The sequence below is a fragment of the Cynocephalus volans genome, chromosome 2 (genome assembly GCF_027409185.1).
Source record: "Cynocephalus volans isolate mCynVol1 chromosome 2, mCynVol1.pri, whole genome shotgun sequence".
Taxonomy (NCBI): Eukaryota; Metazoa; Chordata; class Mammalia; order Dermoptera; family Cynocephalidae; genus Cynocephalus; species Cynocephalus volans.
Window position 1 is genome coordinate 166,549,432 of NC_084461.1, and position 17,519 is coordinate 166,566,950.

Genomic DNA, 17,519 nt, shown 5'->3' on the forward strand with positions numbered 1-17,519 from the left:
GATGTGAATCTTCACTTGGATGCCAGGAAAATCATGTGAGATCTGGAAAGGTTTCTCCTGTATAAATGTCTAGAATAGAGACACAGAGGCTGGAATTGCATCCATTTTGGAATAAAGACGTGTGTTGGAAGAGCAGGGGGCGCAGAAGCTTGTAGCAGCTAGTTGGGAGGGCCTTGGATGTCAGGCTCATCTGAGTTTCATATGTTTGAAAATGGGACATACTGTTCTTGAACAGGAAAGCAGCCAAGGACAACTGATTAGGTCCGACCATATAAAAATTGTGGCTTTTATAGGTAACAAATGGTCGAATATCAGCAGTTACAAGAAGTTGTCTAAAACTTTAAGTATACTTTTCAAAGCTTTTCCATGGAACCACAAGCCAGCTGTGCCTGGATCCTTTTTCTCCTTTTCTTACCTCTCCTTATCGTGGCTCTTCTCTCCATACTTGGGCACGCATTCAAATAGGTCATTTGCTGTCTTAGGCAAAATAAACAAACAAAAGGTAGGTCATTGAAATGACGAAACTGTTAAAATGTTTTCTGAGGGCCGGCCCCGTGGCTCACTCAGGAGAGTGTGGCGCTGGTAGAGCCAAGGCCGCAGGTTCGGATCCTGTATAGGGATGGCCGGTACACTCACTGGCTGAGCGTGGTGTGGACAACACCGTGCCAAGGGTTGCGATCCCCTTACTGGCAAAAAAAAAAAAAAAAAAAAAAATGTTTTCTGAGAGACTTTTTCCACAAAATATCTGATGCACAGTTCTTGAAAGATATTAAATCAAAAGACATCTGTATCCCATCCATCCAAATGTAGCTTGATAGGATCAAGGGTTGCCTGAGTTGATTTTCCTGATCCTGCAAAGCTCATGGGAACTAAAATCTGATGGAAGAGGGCAAGAGTAATTGACTTGAAATCGAATATTCAAATTCCATTTTTCAAATGCTGTCTTACATCCCTAAAATTTATAAACCAAGTTTGAAGTCAGTAATTTGAGAGTACTGGGAATTGCCCTTTAAAATATTACTAGATTGTCAATATACAAAGTCTTGTAGTATTTATTATGAAAATGTGTTTAAGAAGGAACAGCTCTTTCTGATCAGTTCTTCGTTTTGCAGTTTGATTTAAAATCGTTCTTATTTTGGGATTAGGGAAGCGATTCCAAGACAGCAGTAGTCTTTTATTTTTAACTCTGATTGCTTATTTTTAGAAGTAGATCTTACTGTATGTACCTCCTTTGATAATCTGCTATTTCACTTAATGTGTTATATATGTTTTTCTACAGTAATATTTTAATGACTATATAGTGTTTTATTATGTATATATACCACATAACTACTTGAATAGTTATCAGTAGTATACATTTATACCTATTTTTTTTGTTGTTATTCTTAACAGCGCTTTAAGATTTCTTTTTGTATATACATAATTATTTATTTAGAACATATCTTTAGAAAGTTGAATTGCTGGGTCAAAGGATACTTATATTTTTAAGATAAATTGCCCTGCAGAAAGCTTGCACCAATTTCGATTCCCAACTACAGTGTAAGAAGTTGCCTGTTAAACCTTGGGCAGTATTGGAAATTGCTCCTTTCAAAGATGATTGCTGGTTTAGTAAGTGAAAATGAAGGTGTGTCATGCTCATTTTAGTCTGTGTTTATTTGATTATCAGTAAGCTGAACATATTTTATTGGCCAGTCATTTACCTTTCCTTTGTTACAATTTTTCTTTCAGTTTCTTTTTGTTGTAAAAATATGTAAGTCATGTATTTATTCTGTGTCTTTCTACCCTCTTAAAAGGGAAATAATTTTTCCTGATTAGTTTTTGAGTCTGTATTTTAGTACTTTTATGAGGTATGGTGAGACCATGTCTCCAGTTAAACATTTTACCAACATCAGCCTGTAGGGGTCTCCCTAAACCAAATTTTTGGAAATCAAGAAACTGAATTTAAGATTGTTAAAATTGTCTGTGATCCAGGGGCAATCACGGCGAGTTCGAGTTGAAGTGAAGTCTGTGCAGGAATCTGGGACTTTACCACTGATGGAAGAATGTATATTGTCTGTTGGCATCGGATGTGTAAAAGTTAGACCACTCAGATCTCCCAAAACTCATGAGACCTTCCATGTAAGTTTCGGTGCCTGTCATATTCTTGTCGAAAGACAAAGCCAGACCAGAGAGTCACTCAGAAGCTGCGAGAAAACTGCTTTCCCCAAACAGTTCTTTCAGTATCTATCTCCTCGTTTTCCTTCGGTGTCTTTTTTCGGTGTGTTGTATTCGCATGAGATCACTGCACCAGACTGTTATTGGTTATGCCCTGATACATGGCAAGCTGAGGGTTAAAACATCTCAGCCTACACGAACCCCACAGTGCCTAATGGTGATTAACCTCCTGGCATCACCCCACCCTCTGCAGAACCCCTAGTGCCTGTAAAGACTATTTGCCAGCAGGTGTTTGATTTCCCCTGGTGAGCGGGACTGTAAACCCAGCAGGGAAAGTATTGTTCTGGTTCCCGAAAAGGTCAAATGAGTGTGTTCTTCTCTTCCCTGGGAGAAGCTCCAGGTTTTTCTCCAACTTCCTGGCAACCATAAAACTCTGAGTAAGGGTAAGGGTTGCTGGGAGACAAAGTAGTCTATCAGTCAAATTAGAGAACGTAAACTATGGGGAAAGATTCAGATAGCCTGATCCTTGGGTGAATCACAGTTTCAGTTCTATGTAATATGTTTTTTCTTTTAGGAGGACGAGGAGGACATGGACAGTTACCAGGTAATTTAGCACCTGTTAGCCTCCTCAAATAAGCTTGAGTAAGTACCTGCTTACACATTCCTGGATCCTACTAGACTGTTACTTAATAATTAAGCAATTAATTTTTATTCAAATATTGCTTTTCCTGAAAGTAAAACAGAGTAGGGAACAATGAAACCTTAATGTGAGACAGGTTGAGAGCTGGAGATCACTTGCGATGGTTTCTCTTCTCCAAGCCAGGAGCTCCCCACCAAGGCCCCCAAACAATCCTCTCACTTGGTCTTTTCTGTCCTTGAGTAGAGACCCTGCCCACTGGCCCTGGTAGAATTGTCCTGAGTCCTAGGTCTAGCCCTGGGTGTTGTCCATATTGTAAGCCAGGTCTCCTTTCCCTACTTCCTGTAGTCATATGGGGGTTTTGTGGGTTTTAATTTTTTTCTCGTCTTTTCTTTTGCTAATCTTCTGCAAGATTTTCTTTCTGTCTGTGAAGTTGCATCTCGTTAGTCATCATTCAGGACTGTCAGAGCTCTCTGGAGCCTGATGATGTCACCCATTGCAGCCACTCTCCTGGTTTTGCATCATTCTAATTGGATAGAAATGTCTGCCCTCCCATGAGTCACTGATAAAGACGTCGTGTCAGTTAGGATTAGATGCAGTCCTGTGACACAACAGCAGAGACTTCTAAGCTGACATTAATCACTGCTGTTTGGATGTGATGTTTGGTTCCTCTGTGATTCTGCTCAAGTAGATGCGTTGCAAGTTTCCCCATCTTGTCCACCAGAACATCACAGACTATTTGGTTAAGTGACCTACTGAAACCCAGATACAGGACATCTGCAGCATTCCACTGACCTGCCAGCCTGTAACCTTATTAGAAAAGGAAACCTTGTAAGGTGGTAGTGTGCAGGTGTCGAGTAGCAGAGTGCTCAGTCTGTCCCTAACAACCCCTGCCCCCTCGCCCCACACCCCAGAATGCACAAAAACAAGGGAGAGAAGCAGTTACACGGTGTCATCTTCAGGGGCCTAGTGAGACAGGTAGAAAGCAGTACTTACAAAACATGAAGCGTTCTCTGACAGCTGTAAGGTGTGTGAACGTGAAGATTATTCAGGACTTTTGGGGACTTTTATCTAATGATGAGGCCTTTCAGAAGGTCTTTGTTGGAAGTGCCTGGAGTTCCGCCCCTTGAGCCATTAGAAGTAAAGCTGGTCCTGGACACCAGAGTCTACCCTTGCAGAAGCACTCACTCTGGAAACAGTGCTTCATGTTCTGAGCTGAGTTACGGATGGAGTCAGCATGCGCTGGTAGTGAGGAGGGGACCGCACAGTGCTTCACGTTTTCATAGTGCGCCAGGAGGGTGGGACAGGGCACCAGCGTCTGGTACGTTGTCTCAACATTACATTGAATGCGATTTCCTGTTCTCTTCCAGGACCGGGATTTGGAGAGACTGCGCAGAAAATGGCTCAATGCATTAACAAAACGCCAGGAGTACTTGGATCAGCAGCTGCAGAAGCTCGTCAGTAAGCATGGTAGGAAAAGCGAGGTGACCGTTTCTCCCTCCCCAGGTCAGCGCGTGATTGACCCCATTCTTGCCAGAGGAACACACCAGTTACGGGGCCAGCAGCAGTGTGTGAGGGCTGCCCCTTGCTGTTGTCACCCTTTTGAAGAACATTTATTCACTTGTAATAGTGTCTTGGTGACCCTCGCTCCCCCCAAAGAAAATACAGCGTGTGAGGCAAACTTGGTCCCTCAGAGGTGACCAGAAGGAAGGGCTGACACTTCTGTCCCCTGACTCTGAACCAAGTCGTGCGTGCGCTGTCCTGCTGCAGGCTCCCGATAGCTGGAGGTGGCCTCTAAAAGAGCCCACTGCACCGCCCCGGCTCGTAGGTAGTTTTTACCACTGTGAGCACTCAGCGACCGGTCATGCAGATACTGGCAAATCCAGTCTTGCTCGGGACACAAGTGTAAGCAGCAAGCGAGATTTCCACATTGAACCCACGTCCTGGTGATGTTCTAGATAAAACAGAGGATGATGCTGACCGCGAAGCACAGCTTCTGGAGATGCGGCTGACCCTGACTGAGGAGAGGAATGCGGTGATGGTCCCCTCGGCTGGCAGTGGCATTCCGGGGGCCCCAGCAGAGTGGTATGAGCCCTGCTGTGTGTCTGGTGGAGTTCCGGTGCCCACCAAGCAGCCTGCTTTCAGTATGAATCCCGTGTCTGCTGCAGTTAGAGGAGGAGTTGTAACAGCATGTGGGGAAAAGTCGTTTGAATTAAAGGAACTTTTAAATTATTTTCATGAGTTGCATAACCACGGCCTGAAAGTGTTTTATTAAATAATACTGTTATTGGCCAAAGTAATTAAGATTTCTCAGAACCTAAATCAATATTTAGTACCATTGCACTTAGCATTAAAAAAACTAGTTAATATGTTAATGACTGGGGTCACTCCTTTAAAAGACTATTCGGTCTTAAGAAAATTGCATCTCCACGCGTTTTTGGTTTTGGTACTGGCTCAAGCTGTTCTGTGCCAATTTACAGAAATTAAAAACAGTAAATTAAGCCAGAGGGAACCCTTAAGTATATCATTTTATAAGAAAGTAGGTTTAAACAAGGGAACTTCACTGAGAACAGGTATGTGCCTCTCACAAGACTAAGTCCTGGTGTCAGAGCATCCGTGGCGGCACTTCAGTCTGCGCGTCCCAGATGTTAACTCACGGCACCACCAGGGCCTGCGGTTGCTGTTGCAGCGGCCCCAAGTGTGCGCTTGGGCTGTGTTCCCGCACGTGCTGAGCAGGCCCACTTTATTTGAGATGCTGTTTGTTCTTCACGTTTTAGGACCCCAGTGCCTGGGATGGAAACCCACATTCCTGTTATATTCCTTGACTTAAATGGTAAGTCAGAAGATGTCTTCTGAAGGCTTTCCTCTGACAAAGTAGTGCCTAAATTACAGATTCCAGCCAAGCACGTTGTCAGGCGGTTCTGTCATCCTAAGGCTGGCGTTAGTTCCCTGCGTGCTCTGATGGTTCTGTTGAGAGGGTTGTGTTTTCCTAGTAGTGGTAGGTGTGTCTGCTCTTGGTGCCTTCTCCCATTTCTCTGCTGCAGCTCGCAGTACTGCGTGTGCCTCGTTCTCCCAACAATTTAGGGTGGCAGGAACGTTTTTCTGCACTGGAAGTATTTTCCTCTTTAATTCTTAGGGAAAGACTCTCTTTGGAAAGTGCTAATAACTAGCGATACTTATGCACTGTGTTTTCTTTTTCTGGTGTTTTCTTGCTGTTTCATGACACATTTCTCACTTTTCTGCAAGTTCTGTGCCATCCATCACTGCATTGCCTCTTTTTTAAAAAATAACTGTCATTTCTCTGACGCCCTCCGTCCCCCCAGGTAAAATGTTTTGGATCGGGATATGTTTTGTATATACCCTGCCTGTAAGAGGGAAAATAGAAAATGGGAAGGTAGATTAAGGAACTAAAAATAAGTTAAAAGTCAGCAGTTAAATTCCTAAGACACCTGCAGAAGAGCTCGGTAATAAATGCACTCTCCTAAGCAGGCGAGCTGGGGTGTCCTCAGCCCTTGCCCTCCCCTGAGCTGAAAGTGAATTGCAGTATCTGAGGGATTTAGTATCTTGTGCCACAAGCTCATTTGTATGGAAGATTTTTGCACACATACAGAGTCTGAGAATAATCCCGAGCCACGCCTGCTGTCTCTCCACCTGATGGGTGGGTGGGAGTTTGTTTTTTAAGTACCTCCAGAAGTCTTCATCCTGCCTCATTGTTCTCTGGGACCTTGGGGACTGAGGGTGACTCTAGCCCATTCTTATCTTAGGCTTCCTGGACAGGTGCAGTGCTGGGGGGGGGGGGGGTTGCAGGGGGTGGGCAGTGCGGAGGAGAACAGAGAAAGGTAAGCTGAAGGAAGACCTGGTAGTCTGGACATCCGAGGAGCTGATCAGTCCTGGTCCGCCCAAGCCCACTTTCTAGAAGAGGTACTTGGCGATGGCTGCTTATAGCTGAAGGTGGATGGGAATGGAACAGAGTAACCGCAGGGCCAGGGCGTGGGCCTCCAGTTTCCAGCTTGTTAGCCGGCTGATCCCTGTGCTGAACTTAATGTCAGATAACTGGAAGCACTCTTTCTTTCTCATTTTTTAGTGCACTGCAAGGGTAGGGAGTTTGGGTTATAATCCTATCATTAACGTTATGAGCCAACCTCGGGTAACCTCTTAGGTATCTTGGCTTCATGTGCCTTCCATGTAAAATGAGGCATAAAGGATAAGATCATTTCTTGAAGGACTTTCTACCTCTTAGATCTGTGAACTTGTAAAGGGACATCATCAGTGTCATGTAAGATTTCAGAGCACAACGCAAATGAAATTGGAAACAGAAGAATTTTAATAATAAGCACACTGAAATTTAGCTGGTGGGGCTTATCTTTTAAAATGATCTCAACGTTAATGTAACTTCTTGGCTTTCAGCCGATGATTTCAGCTCTCAGGATAATCTTGATTACCCGGAGGCGGGCGGATGGGACGCCACCCTGACCGGGGAGGAGGAGGAAGAGTTCTTTGAGCTACAGATTGTGAAGCAGCACGATGGAGAGGTAAGTGGTTTCCACCACCTTGCAGGACTTCTGAAACAATCAGCTAGGGTGAGGTGGTCATTTCCGTGCCTCAATACGTGCATGAAAACCTCTCACTATGACGCCCAGAGGAAAGGAGCCTGGACATCGGATTGCAGCTGTCCCCATTTACCTGCTCTCCTGGGGAGAATCTGAGTTGGTAGGAGCAGCTCACCAGCTTGATTCTCTGCCCCTCGGCCAGTGAGAGTGGAAGGAGGTGCCGCTGAGAATGTGGAGATACAGCGGCATGATTTCTTAGAGAGGAAAAAAGAATAGATGGAGGCCATGTGGTGACTTTAGTGGTGGAATCTGGGAGATGGGCATATCATGGGGTTCATTCTCTAATGGTTAGTATGTTCGGAAAATTATATCCTAAACTATTCTCAGGAAGGAAGCTGACGGGATGCTTTGTTGACATGTCATCACCCCAGTGGTGTCCTGACTAAGGTGCAGAACTTGAGTCTAGTGATGAGGAACAGTCAGACCCACCTGCCTTGGTGCATTCTCCAGAACAGCAGGCTGACAGTCTCTGCTCACCGGGGTCAAGCCCAGAAAAGAGGCTGAAGAGCTATTCCAGGTGCACGTGGAGGGACCTGACAACTAGATGCAATCTGCCATTGTGGCTGGGAAAATTGAAAATTTTGAACACGGATTTTTATATCAAGCAGTAGTCTGGTATTACTGTTAAATTTCCTGAATGTGATAATTGTTTCCAACTTCCTCAAGAGTGGTCCAGCAAAAACAGTAATAATGTGTGTGTGTACCTGGTAAGAAGGAGAGAGGCTGAAGCTGCCAGGTGTTAACGGTTGCTGGGTCTTGTCAAAGGTATACAGGAGTTCACTGTACGGCATTTTCCAACTTAACATTTGAACGTTTTTTAAAATAAAAAATCTGAAAATGAGCCAGCCAGGAGCAGTGCACTCTGTACATACTACACGAGACAGTGGTGCATTTCCCCACCCCGTCCGTCACCTTTCAGGGCCACTCTCGGAGTAGAACTCGGCTCAGCACTGGCAGATGCGCCCTCAGCCCAAGCCAGGGCAGTGTCCTCGAGGAGTTCCTTGTGTGTGGGAGGAGAGAGGCAAGTGTTGTCCCTGTCTTCCATGCAGGCCAAGGCGGAAGCCTCCTGGGACTCAGCCGTGCACAGCTGCCCACAGCTCAGCAGAGGCTCGCCCGCCGACGAGCGCGTATTCCTCATCGTGCGTGTCACCGTCCAGCTCAGCCACCCGGCCGACATGCAGCTGGTATTGCGCAAGAGAATCTGCATCCACGTTCACGGCCGGCAGGTGGGTCTCCGGCTCCAGGTGAGGAAGTGACTTTAAGCACAGGTCCAACCCACAGGATGCAGGGCCATAGAATGATTGCTGTGGCCTCTGTCTAAATGGGGCCTGTGACACCCGAGCTTTCCTCTCCCAGGTGACAGTTACTGTCCTGTAACTCCACTTGCCTCAGTCTCTACACATCATCCCTCCCAGACAGTGTTGTTATCCTGGATCCCTCTCCTGGCAGATTTACAAAGGACAGTCGTCCTCTTGGGTGCTTTGTAGCCCCATCCGGTGGAATCAAGTGGTTTCGTTGTTGCCTTTTGGTCTGGGTCCTGCACAAGGAGAAGATTCCCTGGCAGATCAGCTCTTCATTCAATAGCACGAGGCTGCTCAACCTTCTCTTTCCAGACCTATTTTTCTCTGCAGTCTTCAATCCATATATTTGGCTTTGGGATAAAAAAGGTGGATGAGAAATAGTCAGTGTCCTTAAAGGGCCACAGTCTGTTCGCATGTGTAGCTCTGCATGAACAGGCTCCAGTTTGCTGTGATCAGTGCCACAGCACAGGTGCACGCCACATGCACTGAGGCTGCAGGTGACTGGAGGAAGAATTCAGACCTGGGAAGGCCTAGGTGGCTTCAGAGAGGAGGGGAGCATTTGAGCAGGCACTTTATGACTGGGGGCCTTGGACAGGCAGAGGGGGAGGAGACACATGAGCAGAGATGTGGGCAGGGTTGGGGAGGAAGGATGGGGCAGGCCCTGGGGACAGAGAGAGACAGCGTGAAAAGGTGTACTGCATACGCCAGGGAGCATGGCTCCCAGTGTAGTTACAGCTGATCATGGAGGAACTTATGCCATATGGAGGGGTTAGTAGGAAACTCCTAGGTAACAACTTATATTCCTTCTGTTATTGGTTTTGCAAATACAGGGATTTGGAAGGTTGATTCTGGGGATTCTTTTTAACTATCTCACCTCCCTTTTTTGAGGCATTCTCAATATACCAACTAAAATCAGTACAGATGAAAATAAATCAAGAGCACAGTTCTGGTTGACAGATTCCAAGATGTAATCTCCACCCCTTAAATTAATCTTTAGTTCTGAATGTCACCCTGATATCAGTCTCTGAAATGCAGGCCAGCGGTGCCGTTGACGCTGAGCTGTTGAGCCGGACAGCCCACCGTCAGTAACACTCGGGTACAGGGTCAGCTGTAGGTGTGGTTGGCGCTTCTCTGTCTCGCTCTGTCTCCCTTTTCTCGGAAGTCTGTAAGGGACTGAAAAAGACATGCTGCTCTTGGGGAGCATTTTGAAGAGTGATTTTCCATTTCAGAATCAGACATCCTGGTTGCCAGGCCCCGAGACTTACCTGGCACAACCACCAGCCTGCAGAGTCCACAACAGAAAGAGTACATTGTGGAGTCACCAAGTTTCTACTGTCTGTTTTTTTTATGGTAGGGACAGTGAGTTCCACAGTTTTTTCCTGGTTGAAACGATATGGAAGTATTTTAAGCCATGGCATTTTCCTCCTGATTTCAGATATTTTATTCTTAAAAATTGCTTTTTTATAGCAGGAACAGGGATTTCCACGTGACCCTAATGCACGCCAGTCCGCTTCACCAATTCCATACAAATAGAAAACAAAAAAGTGAGCTGATAGCATCCACACCTCCCTCCACCACCCACAGCAGATCTGCAGCTCTGCCTCCATCTTGGGGTTGGCCAGCAGGACAGGGCTAAAGTCGGGGTGAAGGGGCTGAAATGACTGTTCTAACATTCAGAGGGGCTAAGATCTTCTTAGAAATTAAAGATCGTTGAATATGAAATACATTATTATTAGGTCAGTTTGTGAAATTATGTATTTCTAAGTCCAAATAACTTGATTTTTCTATCTTCTTTGGGGATTTTCACGTCTTTCTGCCTTTCCTTTTGCATGGGAAACAGGCCCAGTGCCCGTCCCCTGTTCTCTCTCCTCCCTACCTTAATTCAGCAATTGTATTCCACTCTCGTCCCTGCTCTCTTCAACCTCTATGGGTGTTCAGTCTTAGCAGCATCTTCGAGTGAGTCATCTGTGCATTAATTCAGCAGCTCAATTCTTAACTGTGCAAAGAGCGCAGTCAGCATAAACAATGACCATGCACTCTTAAATCATCCTTCATAACGATCCTGCTTTGGTCAAGAATTTAATGCCTGAACTTGTCAATATTCATAGTACAAGATGTCCATCGTGCTGGGGGAAAAAAGCATGAACATCACCAGTCCTTGCTTACATCTCAGTTAGAGGTCATCGCAAGTGTGGAAGTCAATGGTCTTATTTCTGTAGCATTTAAGCAGAGTGTGTGCAGATGCCTAGTGCCAGTTTCTGGGCTTTATGGTCTGTACTTTTCATATATTGGGTATAGTTCCCAATTGCAGGAGTCTAATAAATTGGTTTTACAGTAAGATGAAGTTGAAGAAACTGTATTTGGCGATTTGGAATTTACTTGCTTAAGTTGGAGATGGGCTCTGTTTTCTTTTGGTTAAAATAAATGCATTATCCTGTGTGCTGTCTCTTTGTTAATGTAAACTCAACTTTTGAGGTGGGAAACCATAACTTTTATTTTGTTTTTCTCTAGGGTTTTGCTCAGAGTCTCCTAAAAAAGATGTCTCATCGAAGTTCTATTCCTGGCTGTGGAGTGACTTTTGAAATTGTCTCCAATATTCCAGAGGTAAAGGATTATAAGCAATTTGAATTTACTAAAAATAAGCACTTAAAACGAGCTAACTCCCTGAAAGTCACCTACCCAAGAAATAGGTACTAAATGAAAATGTGTATTTAGGGAAATGCTATAGATTTTTAGAGGAATTTCCTCATCTTAATTCATAGTAAAATGTATTTGTGGCTTTAAAAAGTTCTGGTCTTAGTTTTTTGTTGAAGATCTTTCTTTTGAGAAGCAGATCAACACCTTTTCACTCATAGAAGAAGAGGATGATAACAGTATTGTAACCCACGAAGGGAGACAACGTTGCATAGCGTAAAGACTCACATTTCATTTTGGAGTCAAACAGAAATCTTGTTTCTGTCACTTATCAGCAAAGTCAACTTGGGTGAATTACTCTGAGCCTAAATTTTTTCCTTTGTCAGATCTTCCGCACAGGGCTGTTTTTAAGGATCGAATGAGACAATGTGTACAGATTGTGCACATGCTAAACAGTACATTGTGATCACTTATTATTATTGTTACTATGATCATTATTATTTTTTTTTACTGCTATTATTATTTCTCTTTCTGAACTAATTGAGATATTCAGAGGATTCAGACAAGTGGAGCTTAAAGCATCCCTGATAGAAGCTTGATGAAAGGAGTGGTTATCCATGCTTCCTGATATTTAACCCCTGGCTTAGATTTATTCCCCCAGGCACTGGCACAGCTGGGTAACAGAGGTGTCCCTGCAGGGGCGGGAGAAGCGAGGGTCTTAAAGAAAAGGACTCTGTGGAACGGAGAAAGATCAGTCCCTCCCCCACAGCCACCCCACACAGGGTTGAGTGAGGAGGCGGAGGCGGAGGTTTCCTTGGGGAAGTGTGGATGCCAGACGGGGTGAGCACAGACGGGGTGAGCACAGACGGGGTGAGCACAGACGGGGTGAGCACGGGGCCCCGCCAGCCACAGCATCAGCACCAGCATGTTCCTTCATTTTAGGACTTAGGATCTTCAAAAAGTTCGTGGAAAATTTCGTATTATCTTTAATTCCATTTTTCCACAACCTTTTGAGGTACTCTCATATATTTAATACAGAGATCAGCATTTGGAAAGGAAAAAGGTAAATTATGCAGTTTTGTTTTAGATACCTTCCTTTGCAAAATGCTTTTTCCTCTCAAATAATGTCACATAGTAACTGATTCTTTCCTGGATCTTCAAAGTGTTACGCTTACCTGGTAAATACTAATTGTTTAACTATTTGCTTTGGAGCCTGCTGAACATTTTTAAATGAAGCCTTTTTGCAGTTAGGCTAGCTGCAAAATCTCATTCACCCTTCTTTGTAAGATTTCAAACCAGGATACACGACATGTATGTGTTTAGCTAGAGACTGACTGTTCATTTTCTGTGTCTGAGCGTTTTATGTGTTTTTCCGGTTGTTTCGGATGCTCACTAAAAACGGCCTGAGTGCGCTGAGAAACAGGCAGCTTAGTGAACCGGCTTCGTTTTTCGCTTTTCTCTCTTCATTTCCCTCCCTTCCCTGTCTATCCTACTTGTAGTTTTCTTATTCTCTTTAAAAGTGCTTTTGTTCATCACATGGTAGGGTTTTAAAAGGGAAGAAACGGGGGAATCGGCTTAAAGATAAATATAACCTCATGTGTTTGGGCTGTTAATGATCAGCTAAACATCTAAGCTGGCAAACATGGCTTCCACAGTATCAGATCCTGGTGACAGAGAAAGAGAAGTGAGCCTTAAAGCTTGTTGTGTAAAGACAAGACTCAAGTAAAAAGATCCCTTAAAGAGCTGGGTTTCCTCCTGCAGAGGCCCTGACAGCTCATTGTGCTCTTCACATGGTCAGCAGGTGTCTGTTCCCTGCAGACACCACAAGTGTCTGTGTTGGGCGGTGAAAAGCAGACCCAGCCAGGTCAGGAGACCTACGTTCCGGTCTTGCCTTCTTTCCAAGTATGGGACCCTCTGCTTTTTGTCACCTATGAAATGAGAATGATTCCGTTTTTTCATGGTTATTACCAGCCTCAGGTGAATTACTGTAGGAGACAAAAGCTTTTATGAACTTAAGCCATCTTAAAAATCCTCCCACATTTTGTCTATTCTAAGACTCATTTAAATTTTGAAAAATACCTTTGGAAAAAGTATCTTTGGAGTTAGAATGGATCTTATAATTGACTGTATCTTAAAATTAATTGGCGGTGTGGTTTTTTTCTTAGTCATATATAAATTATGTTTTGTCTTGCACTTGAGGGCATTTAGGAGGCAGCGGCATATGGATGTACATTTTGTAGTTTTTGACATTATTATAAGAAATCCACAAGTAAATAAAATGTCTGATCTTCCCTGAGAAGAGTAATTTGTTGTGAACCTGCTTTGCTTGAAGTAATTAAATACATGAATAAGTCCCTCCCTGACTTGTAAATATCCCGTTCACGTGTACGGCCAGCTTCTGGCAGAGGAGCAGGGGTGGGCTGTGTCAAAGGTACAGCAAGGAGAGTTGACCTGGGCACTTTTCTTCTGGGTCGGCCCCAAGCCTGCAGCCACTGCGACTCCAGAGTCGAGGCTCAGGGCCAGTCTTAGAAGCGGCCACGTGCTGCATATGTGGTCTATGGCAGGTGGCCTGGCGCAGGGTGAGGCCGTGCCCTGGCTTCATCCTGCTCTCCACCGTGTCTTCTTCCCGTGGGCTTGTTCGGATCCCCCTTACCTAGTGGTCATCCAGCTCCTCTTCCTCTCTCTTGCTCCTCATGGGCAGATACGTTCCTGAGGTATCGTCATAAAGGTGGTTGTATTTGTGGGCAGCCTACAAAATCCTTTCTAACCTTTAATGATCAATATTTTAGTAGCCTTTCAAGTCGACACAATACCCTAATCAGTGTTTCATCATTTCTGTGGAAAAATGCATTTTGAGTTCCAAAAGCTGACTTTATGATGGAATTTTGGAGTATGTTCTGTTCGTTGGTTCAAAACTCTGTGTGTGTGTGGATCTGCACGTGCATGCACAGGTCACGAAGCTTCTATGAGGTTTTCTTCTGCACATACTTAAGCTTACCTTACAACTTTCCACGCTCCAGGATGCCCAGGGGGTAGAGGAGCGAGAGGCATTAGCGAGAGTGGCAGCCAATGTTGAAAACCCGGCGTCGGCCGACTCCGAGGCACACCTGGAGAAGTACCTGCGCAGCGTGCTGGCCGTGGAGAACCTGCTGACGTTAGACCGCCTCCGCCAGGTTAGTGACGGGGCGGGTGGCACTGGTGGCGGCTGCCTCCCGTAACTCTCGGTGTTGCTGTGTCTAAACCTTTGAGGAGTGCTGCTGTAATTAACTTCAGATGATCCAGAGTGATTGTAATCAGGTCACCCTGTCTGTGAAGTAACCACCGTTGTTTCCCTAATAGGGGTGTCTGCGTGTAGGTGGCAGGTCAAGGCCTGCTTTACCTAGCACCGCTTTGTGCGTGTGTCTCTTATGTGTGTCTCTCCTGCCTGTGTTCTCTGGTTCGCAGGAAGTCGCGGTGAAGGAGCAGCTGACAGGCAGAGGGAAGCTGCACAGGAGGAGCGTCAGCTCTCCCAATGTGCACAGGGTGAGTACATGCATCCCCACCTGTGCCCTGCCCGCCAGCACCTTCCTCGCTTCTGCTCGGGTGACTCTCTCCATCCGTCCTTTAACCCTCATCTCAGGTGTCACCTCCCTCCCGGGGCTAGTGGACGTCCTCTGTTCCCTCCCCTGCAGCGTCCGTGCCTCTGCCGCATTCCCACTGCTGTCACAGGGGAAGGAAGTGTCCTTTCTGGACCGTCCAGTCTCCCCATTCAGCGTGCTGTCCCCACTGCCGGGCACAGGCTGTGGGTGGTCAGTGGGTGTTTGTGGAACTAACCCCAAACTAGCCCCATGCCCAGGAAGAACCAATTACATTTTCTGAGCTTTAATTACTTACTTTTAAATTGAGAATCCTGGACCAGGTTTACAAAGCAACTGCTTACAGGCCATCCAGGATAGAACAAATGAGTAAAACAGGTTATGTTTGTTTCACAGTGGTGACAGAAGTTTGTTATTTTTTAAAACATAGATATAATTTATGTGCATACGGAACATGGGAATAATTCTTCAGAGAAATATGCTCCTGGCCCCTGGGTTTACCTCTCCTTTCTTCATTTTTGATAAAGACGTGGGCATGAGAAGCATCACACTTTTGTGTAACTTCTCACTAAGAAAAGCCGCGGTACGAGCGTTGCAGGACAGCACGGCAGAGCCCGCGCCTCACAGTACATGGAGGAGGCGGCAGCAGGGAGGGTTTCACGCTGGGGCCCCCTCGCGGCCTCGTGGTGCCTGTTCAGTGACAGCACTTAACGGTCTCAGGAAGAGAGATCGGGACCCTTCTCAGACATTTAGAAATACCACTTGCATACAAGGTGAAAACCTTCTCATTCCTTCAGGAATGATATATGAAAATATGTCACATATGCAGAGATTTGGTATTTGGGATCCTACAGTTTAAAATAGTTTGTGAGTTTACATTTGCTCAATACCCAGAGCAAGGGATCCTAAGCTCAGGCCATGGTGAGATTGCCTGGAATCCCTCACTCAGAAGGGATCACCAGCGAAGTGTCCCTCACGGCGTCACCTCTAGTCTGCCGTTGCCACACTGTAGACTGAGTGTCCCATCTCAATAAACCTCTCATTCAGTTTTCTTGATGTCCCAAAGGCCACTCGTCTGCAGCCTTGGTCTCAGCCTCTCTGCTGCCATCCGACTTTGACATTTGGGTGATGTGGTCCTCAGGGCCTGGCGGGTCCTGGACCATGTGTGTAGATGCTTTTCCTCGTGAAGGACTCACTTCCCTCTGTTTCTTCTCCAGTTGTCTGGAAGCCGACAAGATCTCATTCCATCGAGCAGTCTAGGCAGCAACAAGGTGGGTGTTTGTAACTTCGTAGCAGTTTGAGACCCATTTCCCTTTCCACTTTCCTCTTCTCAAATATCACACGTGATTTTTGCATGCTGGAATTTCTCCTGCTCCTCTGTGCTGTGTGAAATATTTTGGAAAGTGTTTAGAGTTCATTTCTTTTGATCTGCCAGTTAAAATACAGTTTACCAGTGAGAGCTAAAAATAAATAAATAAATAAATATACAAATAAAGGGTGGGGGAGAAGAAGACACAACAATCACAATAATTCCTTGAACTTGATAAGACAAGTGAACAGATATGATGTAGTGGGGGGGAGGGGAGAGAAAGGGGGGAAAGAGGAATTGGTAAAGGGACACAAAAATCAACTACAATGTATATTGAGAAGTTAAAATTTTTTAAAAATAAAATAAAAATAAAATGCTGTTTACCAGCTCCTCTTATTACTGAGGTTAGAAAACAGGTTTTTTTGCTAAAGTTTATACTTCTGTACACAATTTTCTTCCTGTTTCTGCCAGAAAAGGAACTTTAAATCAGATTTTTAATACTGAAGTATTGATGGTGACAGTCAGAAATTTATGAGGAATAAGAAATATATGCCTAAAAGTTAGTACTATTATTAGAAGAAAGAAAAATAAGGAAACTGAAATTTTGTTAGGTAGAATTTATTTATGTGTTAATGTAGCTTTCCCCATTTAACAGAGTTTTAATCATAGATAACTCATAATTTACTTAAAACAGTGAGTGCTCCTTGAAACTGTGTTACCTGCATGTCACACGTTACAGTGTGCCTGTCATTGTTGGAGGGACCTGGTTAGGTGTTGGTGCCATCAATAGTGAGCAGCAGGTCTGCATTAATGGTGTAACCCTTGAGAGGGTCAGTAGAGTGTGTTGTCGTGTGAGATGGTGGGACGTGCGGGAGCTGCATCCACATAATCTGGAGGGGAGGAGTCGGGGAAGACAAAAGAAGATTGACTATTTAATGATAATTATTAAAGCTAAGTGAGGATCATTACTCTTTCCGTTAGTGTTAATTATTATACACCATGTTTTTGTAAGATTTTTAAGATCTTGGTTACTAGCAGTTTGTCTGAAATAATATGATATATATAGATATATAGATATATAAATTGCTCTCCAGCTCATCAGATTTCTGAGGGCCCACATGGACATAAGTCCCTGTAAGTGTGCTAAGCTTGAGTACTTGTTTATACTGGACCCATGATACGTTTGATTACCTAAGTTCAGCATAGGTTATGATTACCCAAGGGATACAGAGTTTTTGGAAAACTGGATGATTTTTAAATGTGAATAAAGAAAATATGTTAAGGAAAATATATTTACAA

At 44.7% G+C, this 17,519-nt stretch overlaps 1 protein-coding gene across 2 annotated transcripts in view; it reads left to right on the forward strand.

Moving 5' to 3' along the window:
• The window catches only part of KIF13B (kinesin family member 13B), a 146,694-nt gene that overhangs the window by 95,682 nt on the left and 33,493 nt on the right, over positions 1-17,519 (forward strand). The window contains exons 25-35 of one of the 2 annotated variants that reach the window (XM_063088030.1): positions 1,972-2,118; positions 2,729-2,758; positions 4,162-4,261; positions 4,750-4,876; positions 5,569-5,624; positions 7,199-7,323; positions 8,451-8,627; positions 11,214-11,306; positions 14,357-14,509; positions 14,781-14,858; positions 16,129-16,182. In XM_063088030.1, the coding sequence (XP_062944100.1) occupies positions 1,972-2,118; positions 2,729-2,758; positions 4,162-4,261; positions 4,750-4,876; positions 5,569-5,624; positions 7,199-7,323; positions 8,451-8,627; positions 11,214-11,306; positions 14,357-14,509; positions 14,781-14,858; positions 16,129-16,182 (1,140 nt within the window). The remainder of the gene's footprint in view (positions 1-1,971; positions 2,119-2,728; positions 2,759-4,161; positions 4,262-4,749; positions 4,877-5,568; positions 5,625-7,198; positions 7,324-8,450; positions 8,628-11,213; positions 11,307-14,356; positions 14,510-14,780; positions 14,859-16,128; positions 16,183-17,519) is intronic. The other variant, XM_063088029.1, reaches the window with a different exon arrangement.